The 17,197-nt window shown below is 42.3% G+C and overlaps 1 protein-coding gene across 2 annotated transcripts in view; it reads left to right on the forward strand.

Annotated features, from left to right (window-relative positions):
• DYNC2H1 (dynein cytoplasmic 2 heavy chain 1) overlaps nt 1–17,197 on the forward strand; it is a 6,555,988-nt gene that overhangs the window by 6,426,458 nt on the left and 112,333 nt on the right. For both annotated transcript variants that reach the window (XM_044072582.1, XM_044072581.1), the window contains 2 exons: nt 9,791–9,900; nt 11,409–11,490. In XM_044072582.1, coding sequence (XP_043928517.1) covers nt 9,791–9,900; nt 11,409–11,490 — 192 coding nt within the window. The remainder of the gene's footprint in view (nt 1–9,790; nt 9,901–11,408; nt 11,491–17,197) is intronic.

Below are 17,197 nucleotides of genomic sequence, written 5' to 3' on the forward strand. Positions count from 1 at the left end.
AAATTGGCCAGCCCTCAACCCTTCGGAGGACGAATCTGTGTATCTTGAGGCGTTTGGCTCTCGTCCTTCCACCTCCTGGGTGTCCCCTCCCTTCGACCCCCTCATGCAGGTGGTTGCTAAGAAGGCATGGATGGCTCCTGATTCAGTGGACCCCACCCCCAGGAGACCCTCTAAATTCATCACAGCTCCAGCAGACAAGCAATTTTTAACAAAAGGAGTTTCTGTGGATGCTATGGTGGTAGCTGCTGCCACAAAGAAGGAACTGGCTGATCCTTCAGTACCTGTCCATCCACCTAACAAGGAATCTAGGTCCATGGATAGGTACGGGAAGCGGATGTTCTCCTCAGCGACATTTACCATGCGTACGCTGAACTACCTGTGCCATTTCACTCGTCTACAAAGGGACTTGATCAAGGAAGCGAGTGAAATGTTAAAGGATCCTACAGCTGCGGGTTTCCAAGACAAGATGAACACGCAGCTGGCTACCCTTAATTCCATATCCAACTCCTCCATGCGCCTCCTTTCTTACGCGGCCGATGGAGCGAGCAGAGCCGCAGGGACAGGTGTGGCCTTACGTAGGCACGCCTGGATGCGGCTATGCAATTTTGCGGACCCTTTCAAGACGTCTTTCATGAACTCCCCTTTTGATGGATCATCTCTCTTTGGTCCTCAAGTGAAAGAAACCCTGACTAGGTGCGAGACTGATGGCAAGACCCTTTCTGCCGACGGAGTCCGTTTTTCGACTCCTTCCAGGCCTTACCCCAAAGGCCAGAAGGGTGGAAAGATGTGGTTCCGTAAACAATCTCAAGGGACTTCGCCTGACAAACAGAGTCGTTTTCCTACCAAAGGCAGAGGTGGGAATAACAATGGTAGACGTCGCCCTAGGGGCAGGGGGGGTCCGCAGAACCAGGGCAATCGGGAAGCCTTCCCTGACAAGCCCTTTCAGCATCCCTGAGGTGTTGCCCGACTGCCCATCTTCGGAGGCAGTCGGGGGAAGATTGTCACTGTACCCAGAAGCCTGGCTATCCCTGACTCAAGACAAATGGGTACAGTCCATCATTCGAAGGCTATTCTATCCCCTTTCTTCGCTTTCCAAATCAGTCAAAAATCCCTTCCAGATGTTCCACCCGCTCAAAGGGATCTAGCAGCTTTGGAAATTTCAAAACTGCTTGCAAAAGAAGCAATTCAGCCAGTGCCAGCAGACCAACAAGGATCCGGAATCTACTCAAGGTTCTTTTTAGTTCCAAAGAAAACAGGGGACTGGAGACCGATATTGGATCTCAGTGTCTTGAACAAATCAGTCAAGAAAACAAGATTTCGGATGGTCACGCTGCAATCCATCCTTCCCTTTTGGGCAAAGGAAACTGGATGTGCTCTATAGACCTTCGGGATGCGTGCTATCACATAAAATGAACAGGCGCTCCAGAAGATTCCTCCGCTTCAGGCTGGGAACCAGTCATTTTCAGTTCAGGGCCCTGCCCTTTGGTCTCACCACTGCCCCCCGGGTGTTTACCAAATGCATGGCAGTGGTAGCTTTTCACCTGAGACGACAAGGATTCCAGGTGTTTCCATATTTGGACGACTGGCTCCTCACAGCTCCCACCAAGCATCTCCTTCTGATGGCCAGAGATTATACTTTTCGTTTGTCAAAAACTGGGTATTTCAATAAATTGCGAAAAGTCTGTTTTGTCGCCTTGTCGTACTATTACCTACATAGGCGCAAATCTAGATACTATAAACATGTCTGCAAGGCTAACACACCAAAGGATATCAGACATTCACAAATTGGTATCACTCCTTCTCAACAACAACAGAATCAAAGCCAGGTTAGTTCTAAAGGTGTTGGGAATTATGGCAGCGACCATACCTCTCCTTCCATTAGCCAGATACCACATGCGGATCCTTCAGTGGATGCTTTTACTCAATGGTCATACCAGGAACTTCCAATGTCTCACACCATTGTGATCACGCAGGCGTGCAAAAAGCATCTCATGTGGTGGATGTCTTCCCCCCAGCTCCTGTCGGAAGACCCTTTGTTCCACCTCCTCCGGTTGCTACACTGACAACGGATGCCTCCCTGATCGGGTGGGGGGGGCATTATCAGGGCAGGACAGTCCAGGGCACATGGCAACCAAACGAATGCCACTTGCACATAAATGTTCTGGAGATGAGAGCAGTGCTTTTAGCATTGCAAGCCCTTCAAGACTCTCTTCCCTTGGGAACAATTGCAATCCAGACAGACAATATGTCTGTAGTGTGGTACATCAACAAACAAGGCGGAACCAGATCATACCCCCTGTGTCGAGAAGCACTCAGACTGTGGCAATGGGCGATTTCTTCTCAGCGTTTTCTGATAGCAACGCATATCCCCGGGAAGTCCAATCATATTGCGGACAAGTTGAGCAGAGCTATTCTCATGCCTCACGAGTGGTCTCTGAAAGACTCTGTAGTGAGAGAAATTTTTCTCAAGTGGGGTCAGCCTTGCTGCGATCTTTTTGCTACTCCCCAAAACAGCAAGTGCAGAGAATATTTCACTCTATTCCCTTTACCAGGCCAACCCAGCAGAGACGCTCTAGTCCAAGTTTGGCCCCGGGGACTTCTGTATGCATTCCCTCCTTTCCCACTGATCTCTCAAGTAATTCAGAAAGCTATCGCTCAGAAGGCCTCCTTGATCCTCATTGCTCCTTACTGGCCTCGACAAGTGTGGTTCCCCTTTCTACATCGTTTTCTCTTGGAGCGACCGTGGAATCTGGACCTAGTTCCAGATCTTTTGATCCATCAGTCGGGTCAGTTTCATCGCTCCCTCCCCTCTCTGAACCTCATTGCTTGGTTCCTCCAGTTCCAACCGTAGCCAGGCTTCCTCAATTATCTCACTCTGTTAGAGATATATTGATAGCTTCCCATAAATCTTCCAGTCGAAAGATTTATTTGAGTAAGTGGAAACGCTTCTCATATTGGGCACAAGGAAAGGACATAGATCCTTTCACCGCTTCCATCCAACTAGTCCTTGATTTTCTAGCTGAACTCTTCCATGCAGGTTCATCTCCATCTACACTTAAGGTTCAATTGGCAGCTATTTCTAACTTCCATGTGGGTATTTCTGAATCTGCCCTAATGTCCCACAAACTTTGCAAAGCCTTTTTGAAAGGAGTTTTTCTTCTCAGACCTCCTATAAGAAATCCTCCTTCTCCTTGGGACCTAAATTTAGTTCTTGCTTCTTTGATTCTTTCCCTTTTCGAACCTGCAGCTTCCTGTTCCTTGAAATTGTTATCATGGAAAACTCTTTTTCTGGTAGCTATTACATCAGCTAGAAGAGTTTCAGAGCTTCAAGCACTCAGTTGTCGTCCTCCTTATCTTTTGTTTCATAAGGACAGAGTATCCTTACGAACTAACCCGTCCTTTTTGCCTAAGGTGGTCTCGACATCAAATCCAAACCAAAGCATTGACCTCCCTGTCTTTTTTCCAGAGTATTCCAATAGGTCTGAACAAAAATTACACTGCCTGGATGTTCATCGTCAATTGAGGTACTACTTGGATAGAACAAAACAATTCAGAAAATCTGATCAGCTGTTTGTCTCCTATGCGGAAAGCAGAAAGGGACTTTCAGTTTCAAAGGTATCATTATCCAGATGGCTAACATCTTTGATTTCCCTGGTATATGAAATTAGACAACAAAATTGCCTAATAAACCTAAAGCCCATTCCACCAGAGCTTTGGCTACTTCTTTAGCCTTCCAAGACAGACTGCCTATTGACACCATTTGTGCAGCGGCTACTTGGGCTACTCCTCACACTTTTATTTCTCATTATAAGTTGGATTTAGCTTCTAGGCATAGAGCTAACTTTGGTTCCACTGTTCTCAGGAGTCTGTTCCGTTAGGCCACCGGGACAAGGTGCTAGGGGCGGTCCCATCCAGCAAGAATGAAGGCGAGATAGACAACTTAACATATAGAAGTTATGTTCTTACCATAACGTTCCATGTTAGTTGTCTTCTTCTCGCTTCTTCTTCGCCCACCCTCCTTCCCCCTGGCCTGGACAGACCTAGAGGAGTTGTGATTTTGACCTCTCTTTCTACCACCTCTTTCTTAGACATATGCTATTATGCATATTTCCTGGTTCAGGATGTAGGTCACCCTTCTTTCCTCCTGTTGTTAGAGGTGGATTCTGTTTTACAGTTATACTGTTACTATTATAAGCTGGGGTTAGCTTACAAACGAGATCTGAGGTAACTCTCGCCTAGCATTGTGGGATATAAGGGGAGCCTCGAGCCGGTGGAACCAACTCTCGAGCTTTTAGAGTGGCCGAGTCGGAGCCGAGGTCGGCTCCGAACCCATCCATCCAGCAAGAAGAAGGCGAGAAGAAGACAACTAACATGGAATGTTATGGTAAGAACATAACTTCTATTTCTCCTCCCTAGGACAATTTAAAACTAAACTCAAACAACATATGGCATTTAACTGGCTTTGCCACTGCAACAAGCCCGGGTAACTCTCAACATGAACGTGAATAACCCAGCTAACTATTTTTTGTTAATTTTCTCCTGACTATAACCAGGTGTATCTCATGTCTGCCAATGTATTATTTGGTAATACTACTTATGTACTCTTGTTTTACTTGTATTATTGTATCTGATAACTCGGAGCTTATCTCCCCGGGCCGCCACTGAAAATGGACATGGCTCCAGTTGGACTATCCCGGTCAACAAATGTAAAATAAATGAAATAAATTAAAAAGTTGCTAGAAAAAAAGAGTCATCCAAGAAGTCCCAGCAGACCAAGTAGGATCCAGATTTTACTCATGATTCTTTTTAGTGCCAAAGAAAACAGGCGACTGGATACCAATTTTGGATCTCAGCATTCTAAACAAATTTGTTCAGCAGTCAAAATTCCAGATGGTCCCGGTTCAGTCATTACTCCCCTTCTTAGAGGAAAATGATTGGATGTGCTCTATCGACTTTCAAGACGAGTATTACCACATAAAGATGGACAAGCACTCAAGAAAGTTTCTCCTCTTCTGGTTAGGAGACAGTCATTACCAATTCAGAGTGCTGCCCTTTGGTCTCACCACAGCTCACAGGGTGTTTACCAAATGTATGGCAGCAGTCACAGCTCACGTCAGGCTGCACGGATTCCGAGTGTTTCCTTACCTAGATGACTGGCTCCTCGCCCCTTCCACCAGGCATCTATCTCAACAAACAACGGATTTCATTTTGGAGCTATCTCAACAATTGGGCATCACGGTCAATCTTGTGAAGTCTCAACTAATCCCTTCTCAGGATATGGAATTCATAGGAGCTTGTCTCAACACTCTGTCCTGTGTGCGATATCGCTACCCCATCACAGGTTGCAGAAAATGCAATCGTAGGTTCATTCTATTCTTCATTCGAGCAAAATAGCTGCTCTGCAGATTCTACAGGCATTGGGCTCCATGGCAGCAGCGATTACGTTAGTCCCACTGGCAAGGTTTCAAATGAGACTTCTTCAGTGGCTGCTTGCGAATCAATGATCTATTCTAACCCACCCCATGGATCACCTAATCTTTATAGCAAGCCAATGCAAAAACAACTTATCCTGTTGGATGCAGACCAAAGATATTCTTTTAGGTCATCCTTTTGTCCCTCCACATCCCAAAGCCATAGTGACCACGGATGCTTCCCAGATGGGGTGGGGGGCATTATCTTGGGAATACAGTCCAAGGCACTTGGTCCCCTTCCGAGGCCAATCTGCATATCAGTGTTCTAGAGCTGAGAGCAGTGCTTCTAGTGTTGCAAGCGTTTCTGTCTGCCTTACCTCAAGGAATGATAGCTGTTCAATCAGACAACATGTCCATAGTCTGGTACATCAACAAATAGGGGGGAACCAAGTCCTACCCGCTGTGTCAAGAAACCCTTTGAGTGTGGCAGTGGGCTATAACGTCCAACTACTTTCTGGTCGCAATGCACATCCAAGGGAGTTCAGACGTGATCACGGACAAACTGAACAGATGCATCCTGATGCCTCAAGAGTGGTCTCTAACCTCCTGCAACCTAGTTGTTCTCCCCTGAACAAGTGCAGGAGCTACTTTGCCCTAATTCCCCCTCAGGGGGAGTCCCCAAAAGGCACTCTTCTCCTCGATTGGCCCCCCTCCTCTATGCCTTTCCCCCATTCCCTCTGATCCCTCTCAACAAATCAGCTCAGTTGAGAAGCAAAGTAATCCTTATTGCACCTTACTGGCCATTACAAATATGGTTTCCCTTTCTTTGGCCTCATCTACTTCGCTGTCCATGGATTCTGGACCCAGTTCTGGACCTTCTGTCCCATCCTCAGGGACTAGTGCACCCCACTTTACAGACTGTCAAGCTGATTGCTTGTTTTCTCCAATTCTATTAATCGCCAGGCATAATGACATTCCATCTACTATATGAGATATTTTGTTGGCATCCCATAAACCATCCACCAGGAATCTGTACCATAGTAAATGGAAGAGATTTTTTTATCTGGGCTTGTGATAATGGTTTGGATCCTTTTTCAACACCAGCAGAAAAAACTTCTAGAGTTTCTAGCTACCATCTTTGGTAAAGGAGCTCCTGCTTCCACAATTAAGGTTATCTTAGCAGCTATTTCAAATTTTCGTAACAGTTTCGGTGATCAGCCCTTAATCTCCTACAGGATTTGTATGTTTTTTTCTTAAGGGCACCATTCGTTTAAAGCCCCCATTCAAGGATCCTCTATCACCATGGTACTTGACCTTTATATTGCAGTCCTCTTACATTACCTCCATTTGAACCTGCAGCTACCTGTGACTTAAAGTTTCTTTCCTGGAAAATGTTGCTTCTTATAGCTGTCACCTCTGTGAGATGAGTCTCCAAATTACAGGCTCTATGTTTTAAAGCCCCTTATCTAGTTTTCCATAAAGACAGAGTATCACTCAGAACAAACCCGTCCTTTCTTCCTAAAGTGATTTCAGAGGCCAGCATCAATCTATAGATTTGCCTGTATTCTTCCCAAATTTTTCAAATAAAGGCACATACTGCTTGCACCTCCTGGACATACACAGTTACATTTTTAGCTGGACAGAACCAAGCAGTTTAGACAGACCAATTATTTCTGTCTTTTGCAAGCATGCCCTTGGGCAAACTGGTCTCTAAGGTTACTCTTTCAAGATGGTGAAGGGATTGCATTTCTTTTATTTATATGAAAAAGAATCTAAGACTCCCTATGCCAGTGAAGGCACATTGTACCAGGGCTATGGTGACTTCAGCTGTTTTTCATTCCAAAGCTTCCATGTCAGAAATTTGCACAGCTGCGACATCGGCTTCTCCACATACCTTTATCACTCATTACAAATTGGATATAGTCTCCAGGGGAAGAGCCTCCTTTGGTTCTATGGTTCTCAGAAATGTTCTTCATAGGGCCACCCAGGATCTCAGGTAGCTTGGGACTCTGTCCCACAAGTCAAGAATAGATGAAGGCTGACAACATCAGATAAAGAAGTTATGACTTACCATAACATTCCATCTGTGTTGTCAGTCTTCATCTATTCTTGTGTCCCCACCTCACATATGCCCCCTCCTATAGATTTCTGCTGGAGTGACATGTGGTCTTGGGTTTCCTTGTTAGGGATACACTTTGGACATGGCTTCTGGCATGAGTTAGGGTATGTTTTCTATAAGCCTGCAAACTCGATCTGAGGTAATGTAGAGAGGGGCATTGTGGGTAGACTAGTAGCTTGAGAGATTTTTTTTGGCTGACGCAAGCTGGATAACAGCCTAATCAGTTCCAAGGATCGGAACCATACCCACAAGTCAAGAATAGATGAAGAGCGACAACAAAGATGGAACATTATGGTAAGTCATAACTTATTTTTTTGTACTGGAATTCTTGATAATTCCTCTCTCTGACAAGTAGATATTTCTGCACTAATCATTTTCCTGAACTACTTTGATGATTATACCCTTCAAAGGCAAAGAATACTGTCTTCACATTGTTTAATTCCTTAGAGATCACAATTGATTGTACCAACCCATATCATATCACCTGCATAATTTGTTTATTCATGATGAGTATAAACAGCCTGTCTGAAGTGTTATTCTCAGATACAGATGGAAGGCCCTCCAAGATACTTCTATCACTTTTATGTATTTATTTATCCTTTGTTGGTTTGGTTATTCCCACTAGGCTAACAGCCTCTTTTCAAGGCAGACCTGGGCTTTTACTTTTAATACTATGGGAAGTCTAGCTAGTGTATCAAGGAACTCCCCTGTTCTCTTCCATTGGTGCAGTGGGATCTTCTACATCCACCTGAGCTACCACCAACTCAAGCAGATGGGACTTCTGTTTGACATCTCATCTGAAGGTACAACACACACAGGAGTGCAATACCCCCTTCCCCCTTATGCTGCACTGCAGTGTCAATCATCAGTCTACCAGTTGTGGGAATAGAACCCCCATCCTTCTGCACTAACTGCAGGTGTGCTACTTATTGTGCCACTGACACAAGTTCAGGGCATGTTCCAACTAATTTCTTTGTTTTCCAGTTTGTCAGTTCTGGCATTTCCTAAGCACCTATTTGTCATGCCTTTGCATTTGTATCAGTCACCTTATTATAAATTTCAGTGAGACCTTCATTTGGATAATGAGAATTAGATTAGTGTAGTCTCTTAACCAGTTTGTTGGCATTATGACCTTATCCTACTTAGGAGCTTCTTTTCATGAACTGGTTCACTACCAGATTCTTGCCTTGAATGTGTTCAACTTAGGTTTTGTGGTCCACTTTCAGTTTTGTCTGCATTTTGCACTGCTTTAGACAGGATAGCAACTTGGGCATCACAGAGCTTTCATTCAAAAACAGCTGGCACACTTTGCAGCAGAAAATGTTTCAAAAGTCTAAGGTCTGGCATGCTATAATAAATTCATTTTTTCCTTCAGCATACATTATACAACCACAGAAGCAAGGGATATATTCTATTACTCCTGATTTGAATTTGGAGGTGAATATAGAGCCATTTGGGAAACAAGATCTAAGTTTTTTTTTTCATTGAGGTCAAAATGCAATGTAGTTCTAAGTCCTAGTCATGTCCTCATCATGTCACTTTGTGTGTGCATGTATGTGTGTATATGCACATGCACACATTCACTGGATAGTGCTAGATCACTGTATATCCTGCTTCTAGAAGAACACAGAAGAAAAGAATGTCATTTTCTTACATATTATCCTGCACTATAGGGCCCATTGTTTTTAATCTTTTATTGCAACCACTAAGGATGATGCTAGGGTTGTTCACAGTGATGATGAAGGTGCAACGTTTATACTCTACACTAGTGTCTCAAGTAAACTAGTTTATTCCTCGCTGAATTTTCTTGAATTCTTTGTTATTTTATAAGTGCATCACAACTTTCCAGGTTGTTCGCTGTCACTATCTCATGTATTTCTAGGTGCTAAAGACAGAATAACCTGCCGCACTTATTTGACAAAAATAACAAATATAGTGTTAGGTGGAAGGTACGTGAAGTGTCAGTCTAGTTAAAACAAATGACACTTATTGGTTAAGTGTATTATTCTATTTAGTTATGTGAAATCATGTTAATTAGTGAATGTATTCTCTGATTTTGCCATTCTGTTTCGTTCCTATTGTATGCTTTGCCTTCTCTAAGTAATCCTTTCTGCTTTTGGAAGTATTGTTCTTTTATATTCTGTGCAAGAATAAACATATGTATTGTCCTAATCCTTTGGCAGACCATACATTTGCCCTGTAACTTAAACAGTAACTGCTGCTTCTTTTATTTTTCTTTATGTATTTTTCTTTATTTTAGAACTGGGTTGAAAAAGCAGAAAAACAGACATTGCTGTCAGACACGCTTGACCTATCAGAACTTTTCCATCCTGATACTTTTTTGAATGCTTTACGCCAAGAAACAGCACGGTGAGGGATACAGAAGTGCTTTGCTGCATATTTAACTGCTGTTACTTGTCTTTCATTGATTTTACTTTTGCTAACCTGTCAGCAGGCAGTGTTGTTTACTGCAGTACTATTTGTCAGTATGCTTTGTATATGTGACTCATTACCTTATGTATGCCTACAAAATTCTGACGCTTGTTAATTAGCACCCAACATATCTTGGTTATACCAAGGTCTGTGTACCAGGAAAGCAAAATTGGGGCAGATTTGCTACTTTTGTGAACACTATAATCAAGACATTTTGTTCTTAGCTTTAAAGTAAAACTAAGAATACATTGAAGAGTGTAATCTTCATATCCACACTCAGCATTTTGATGACTTTCTATAGGAGATAAGTCACTGCTGTTTTTTTTTTTAGCAGATTGATGACTTATTCTAGGAGGTCAGCTGCAAGGAAGTTTTGCATGTAAGCAATGATTATGGCCAGAGGGCTGCTAAGCCATGCATAGTAAGACTTTGTTGAATGCTTGCAGAGTCTGCAGACTCTAGCATCACTATTTTGTGGATAAATGTAGTGTAGTTTCATTCATCTTTCACCTTTTCAGGCATTTGAGGATTGGTTTATGAACATTACTGATGGAGTATCCAAATTTCCTCAGTCTCACCTGTAATAAGCAGCAGAGTGTGCATACTAATGATAACCTTTGTCCTGCACATCAAAGCTGTCTTTTTTTGTTCCCAGCAGTGGATGAAAGACATTTGGTTTATTCTGTCTTCCTAGATGTTTCAGAAGCCTTGAATTCCTGGCTTAACTCCCTCTGATTTTCCTTGTTTTTTATCGTTAACCAGCTTATTTGTCCTGGTTAGTGGGAGTGCCACCTCTTTTGTCATAAATATTGTACATGTTTCCCATGTATCTCACCTGTGCCCCATTTTTTATTTCTTTCAGGGTATTTGATAATAAAGTTCTGTTTCACTACCAAAATTGAAAAGCCATTGTTTTTAAGAAATTCTTAAGTGGACATCTTCAGAAACCAGATATGTAACATACAAGAATTGAGCACCCCTTGCCTGTAGTAAATCCAGTTTATTTTACATTATTTCTTTCAAAATGCAGATTTTAAGACCTTGCATTTCAGGTTTACCTTCCTTTGTCAGAGGGCTGCACCTGACACTGGTGCCATTTTGCATGGTGGCTGAAAATCATTTTAGTAGTTAGATGACTTTATGTCCATCATAAAAACGGGATATGGAAGCTGAAGCAGTCAAACCCAGTACTAGTCAATTTCATGGAGCTTATCACTTGTTACTTGTACATATAAAACCTGCTCATTAAATGCTTTTAAAGTTATCTAAATAGCTTGAACCTACATTGTCCAGCTTTTTAACTGCGGTTATAGGGTAGACAACTGGGTGTGCCACTTCTTCACATATTACTTTAACATGCTTTCATAAGCATAATTTGAAATATAGCTTTATAAGTAAAATTGATTTCAGCACACTGAATGGTTTTCTTCTGTATCTTTTCACAGAGTTATGGGCTGCTCAATGGATAGCCTCAAGTTTGTTGCAGCATGGAATGGTCGAATAAAGGATGCAAAGCTTCAGGTCAAAGTATGTGCTGGCTCTTTTCTTGAGTTATGAATCTAATGCAGTAGAGTGCAGATATAATGTTTATTCAAACAATACCAACCTAAATAGCTGGGCATCTCGTAATGAACAGCTAATATTTACAATATTCTGAAAAGAGAGCATTCTTTTTCTTACTTTCCAGATAATTCCAGATAATTCATTTGGCATTGTTGACCTTTCTGATTTGTAACTGTACACCAGAGCTGTGTAGTTTTGCTGTCTACACATGACATAATGGTATGCGTGCATGTGATTCATTATGTTTGCTTGTATCTGCACCTTTCTGTGTTTTGGGGTTTCATTGACATGTATAAAACTATGGATCATCAGAGGTAACAAGACTGTATTACCTGTATTCCTGTTTAATTGCCGTTAGATTTCTTTTTTTATCTCTGACAAGTTTATGCTATTTCATCAGTACTTCAAATATTTATGTACCTGATGATTTAAGTGGATCTCTGATTCTCGCTATACATATGTTGCTCATTCTTCTCTAACAGTTGACAAACAGGCGGGGGTATTTATTTAGATGCTTTTATACATAGAAACACATCAGGATGGATAGCAGCATCATAAAATATGAAGAAACTAGTTAACAGACATACCTTACATACATAGATGCTTGCATCTTAACAGCTAACTACAGAATGGCAGTCAGGCTCGCACATGCCTAGTATTTATACACTTGTGCAAGCCCTGGGATAACTTCTTAAAGGTACATACACACACATTGATGTACAAAAGATTGCCCTTTGAGAAAACAATATTAAAGTTAGACATGCATTATAATAGACATTGTTCATGTCCAAGTTGCTTTGTGTCTGTTACAGGATGTAGAGATAGGTTCATAGGTAAGTACTAGGCTATTGGCCCTAGGGCCTATATAAGCCTAGCCAAACGGTACCCTGGCTTTCACCACTCAAGAAAATTATTTTCCAGTGCCCCTGTTGAGCAGAGCCACAGAAGTGATCCCCAGGGTGAATTTTCTATCTCCCATGCAATCATCAAGATTTTTCTTAGAGTGCTAATGGGGAGCTTTCTTTGATATAGACAGGTAGTTTGTTCCAGAGTATGGGAAGTCTCTGGGACAGGAATCTATCCCTCCAGCATGTTCTGTTTATTGTGGTGACAAGGTTTAGGTCCCTAGAGTGTGTAGCTTGGATGGATTGGGATTTCTTTAAGTGGAGCATGTCCAACAGCTCTGGGTTTGACATAGCTTTGTATGTTAGGCAGAGATCACCTATGAGCAGGCGATATGCAACAGAGTAAAGCTGGAGTTTTTTGAGACGGTCTGCGTAGGGCATCTGTTTGAGGCCAGTAATCCTCTTTGTGAAGTATTTCTGTGGCCTTTGTGAGTTACATATCAAAAGTTATACTCTATAATGGGTCTAATGAGTGATGTGTAGAGGGGAACAATGACCTCTTTTTTTCCTGGATGAGAAACCTTTTGTGATGAGGTGTGCCACGTAGAAGGATTTCCGGACCTGACTACTGTGGCGATGTGATTATCAAAGGAGAGACTACTGTCCACCTGTTTCCCAAGGTCTCATCACACTTTCGGTGTTAAGTAGACTACCGCCTATGTGGTAGTTCATGGGTACAGAGTTTTTACCAAAAGGGAGGACAATGCACTTTTTGGCATTGAGCTTGAGGCCATGGCTTTGACACCAGGCATCTGTCTCATTGAGGCCCTTTTGTAGGATGTCCACATTGTTAGGAGTTTTGATTATGGCTCCTAGTTTGCAGTCATCTATGAACTTTGTTAGCCAAAGACCGTCTGTGTTAGCCTGTACTTCAGAGAAGTAGATACCAAACAGGAGAGGACCCAGGACTGAACCCTGTGGTACTCCACTTGTTACTGGTCTGAAGTTGGATTTAGAGTCTGCTACTTTCACAGTGTGGGTTCTGTCAGTGAGGCAGTTGGCAACCCATCTTGTGCCATAGGGATTTATACCTAGTTTAGTGAGTTTATCTATAATTCCAGAGTGGGGGATGGTGTTGAAAGCCTTGGCAAGATCTAGGTAGGCTGTGTGAACCACATTACCCTCATCTATGGCTTTGGTGACCGCTTCAAAGAAGTCTATCAGGGTTAGGAGACATGATCTGACATTTACAAACCCAAACTGGGTAGGGTCCAGAGTTTGGAGATTACCAATGTCATTGTTTATAAGTTCCATGATGATACGTTCCATAGCCTTGCAAACCAGGCTCATCAGGCTAATGTGGCGGTAGTTCCCGGGAAACGTGGTGGCTCCCACTTTGTGGAGTGGGATAATCTTTGCTGTGCGCCATTCAGTGGGCACATAGCCTGAGGTGAGGCTATGATTGAACATGGTACTTAGGTGGGGTGCCAGTTCGTTCTGTAGTTCGTGTAGAATGTAGCCTGGGATGTTGTCAGGTCCCATGGATGCTGTGTTCTTGGCTTTGGAGAGGGTTTTTTTTACCTGTGCAGCCGTGATTACAGGAACTTTGCATTCTTCCGGTATAGAGATGGGCCCTTTAGGGGGTGAGAGAGTGGTAGTGGTAAAGTTAGCACTGAACCTATCTGCCAGGATGTTGGCAATATCAGTTAGTTCTGTATATTTAGTGCCATTGTGCTGTAACTCAGAGCAGATCTGAGTGTTGCCATTGAGATTCCTGACATAGCTATAGAATGCTTTGTGGTTGTCTTTAGAATCAGTGGCGATTTTATTTTCGTAACTAGCTTTGGTGGATTTTATGAGGAATCTCAGCTTCTTACTGAGGCTGACCAGGAAGTTCCTCCAATCACGGGATTTTACTCTTTTTTTGCAACAGTTTCTTTCTTCTGTTGTAGAGTTTGTTTATGGCAGGGGACCACCAGATTGGCTTCCTTTTTTTAGAGGATAGCATCTTGGTTCTGTTAGGGATTGCACGATCCATGCACTCTCGTGTAAGTGCTTATAAAGTGCATTTGTATAGGATTCAGCTGTCGTACCTCCATTGTCCGTCAGCATGGGTGTCGTGAAGTTTGCCACTTCTGTCTTAAGATGTGTGAAGTTGGCTTTGGAGAATTTTTTTACGGTGGTTTCCCTAATGCGACCATATCTTGTAACATAACAGTCTGGACCAAATTTAGCGGGAATGTCTTCTGGAACTTCCTCTGGAATTGTAGCACTAGACAACTCACTCTGAGATAGAATCTTTGTCACAGGCTATATGCTGTGGTATAGGCTCAGACACCTGCTCCTTGTGATTCTGCAATCTATGATCTCGGCTGTGGGCATATACTCTTCATGACACCAATCCGATCATAACCTCTGGATGTTTGCATCCTTACTATTTCTCCTTCTCATAATGTATTGAGGGATTTACTGGTTTTATTGTAGTAGGACTTCTGGGTTAAACGCTTCTTCAATAGATTAGTTTTCACTGACCTGTTATTTTTGACACACGGAACCAGCAATTGACTACTGATTGGTAATGTGGCTCTGGTTTGTCTCGACAGAAGTCTCTGAGCAGATGAACCAAGATGTTTATCACGAGGACCATTTCTGAGATTCAGGAAAATATCACTATTATCTCGTTTTGACTTCTCAAGTAACTGTTTTGCACTTTGAACTGCACGTTTTGCCAAACCATTTGACTGCAGGAACTCTGGGCTACTTGTAACATGAGTAAAGTCTCATTCTGCAGCAAATTTTTTTAACTGTTGGCTTGTAAACTGGGTGCCAATGTCAGAAATAACTTTGTGTGGACTCGACCATGGTAGTCTGGGAATCTGGTTTAACTGAAGTGGTTCCTTCTGTTGACATGGCTTAGTATTATTACACACAGGACAAGATGAAAGTGCTGTCTCAATATCTTGCGACATAGAAGGCTGCTCTCTCACCCTATTTTTGGTAGAGTCTGTCCCTCGGTGACCACTATGCAAGATAATAATGTACTCTTGTTGCAAGGACTTTGTAACAATTACTTTTGGACCTTTCATAATGATACCTTTGTTGGACAAAATCTAATCTCTGTTTGTAAAATGAGGTTGCACTTTTTGAGGTAAACTAGATTGCTTTGATGGCCATCCTTGATTGATAAAGTGGTTGAATCTCTGTAAAAGTGGATCTGTGGCATTGTAATCTTTTACCTCATCAGGACGTGTGGAAGAAAAATTTCTCACTTCTATGACTTCAAAATCAAATTCTCATGCTGTTCAGTGGTGTTTCTGGGTGATCTGAACAATGTATCAGCAAGATGAAGAAGTTTCCCTTTCTTGTAGACAAGATTGAAATTATACTTTTGCAATCTCAGCACCATACGTTGGAGTCTGGCTAGAGCTGAATGGATAGGCTTTCTCAAGATAGTGACTAGATGTTGGTGGTCTGTTTCGATCTGGTTAGGTCTACCATAAACATAATCATGGAATTTCAAACATGCAAATACAGGTGCAAAAAGCTCTTTCTTAATCTGGGCATAGTGTAGTTGAGTTTGGGTAAGAGTTCTTTTTGCACAGGCAACAGGTTGATCTTCTTGTAGAATGACTGCAGCAAGACCAATTTTCGAAGCATCACAGGAAAGTGTAACTGGCTTGTGAACATCATAGTATCTGAGAGCTGGTGAACTAGCAATTCTCTGTTTCAGGACAAAAAAATGCTCTTTGCTGTTGCTATAACCAAGACCAGGGTACATCTTTACATGTCAGCTCTCTAAGTGATGCTGAAAGGTGGCTCAAGTCTGGAATAAACTTGCCTAGATAGTTGAGCATGCCAAGAAAACGTTGCAGGGCTTGAATATTGTCTGGAGCTGGCATTTGTTTGCTTAGAAGGGTCTGGTCATAGGCCTGTACTTAGTAAATAAATTACCAACATAAGTAACTTTTTTTAGTGTGAATTTACATTTCTGTGGATTGAGCTTAAGATTCACTTGATGTGCCCTTTCTAGAACTTTTCTGCAGTTTCTGTCATGTTCATCTTCACCATTACCTCCTACTAGTATGTCATCTACTATAATAGCACAAGGATACCCAGAAAAAAGTTGCTCCATTGCACATTGAAAGACTTCACTTGCAGAATTTGTCACAAATGGCATTCTCAAAAATCTGTGCCAGCTAAACGGAGTACTGAAAGTAGTGAGCAATGAGGATTTTTTGTCAAGCTGAATTTGCCAAAATGAACTCTCTGTAACTAAGACTGAAAAAACAGTGGCATTTGGCATAAAGGCTGCGACTTCTTCGACTGTGTGCATTGGATGATGAGGTCTTTTTAGTGCTTTGTTCATATCTTGTGGATCATCTGAGCTTTTCTTATGAGCTACCACCATGGAAGATACCCATTTAGTTGGAGTTGCAACTGGACAAATCACACCTTGTTGCACCATTTCATCTAGCTTGGCTTTGACTCTGTCCTGCATGGCTATTGGAACTTTTTGAGCTGGCCGATAACTGGACTGACCTCTGGGTCTAACTTCATGGAGTACACAACAGACAGCTTGCCTAGTTTGTCTTCGAAAAGATCAATGTAGGTAGAAAAAATGTACTGGGCGAAATAGAGTAGTAGTCTTTTAAGATGACTTGGTAAACTTCCTTATTAAATGAAAGCAGTCCCATTTTCAAACCGTCTCTGAGCCGTAATACTCATCAGTATCAGTACTCCTAATAATGACTGGACATGCCTGTTGACCACATAAAATAATAAGTTGTAGCTTCTTCCAGCAGATGAACATGAACTGGGTTTTCAGT

Source organism: Protopterus annectens, chromosome 5.part0 (genome assembly GCF_019279795.1).
Source record: "Protopterus annectens isolate FY-2018-M chromosome 5.part0, PAN1.0, whole genome shotgun sequence".
NCBI lineage: Eukaryota > Metazoa > Chordata > Ceratodontiformes > Protopteridae > Protopterus > Protopterus annectens.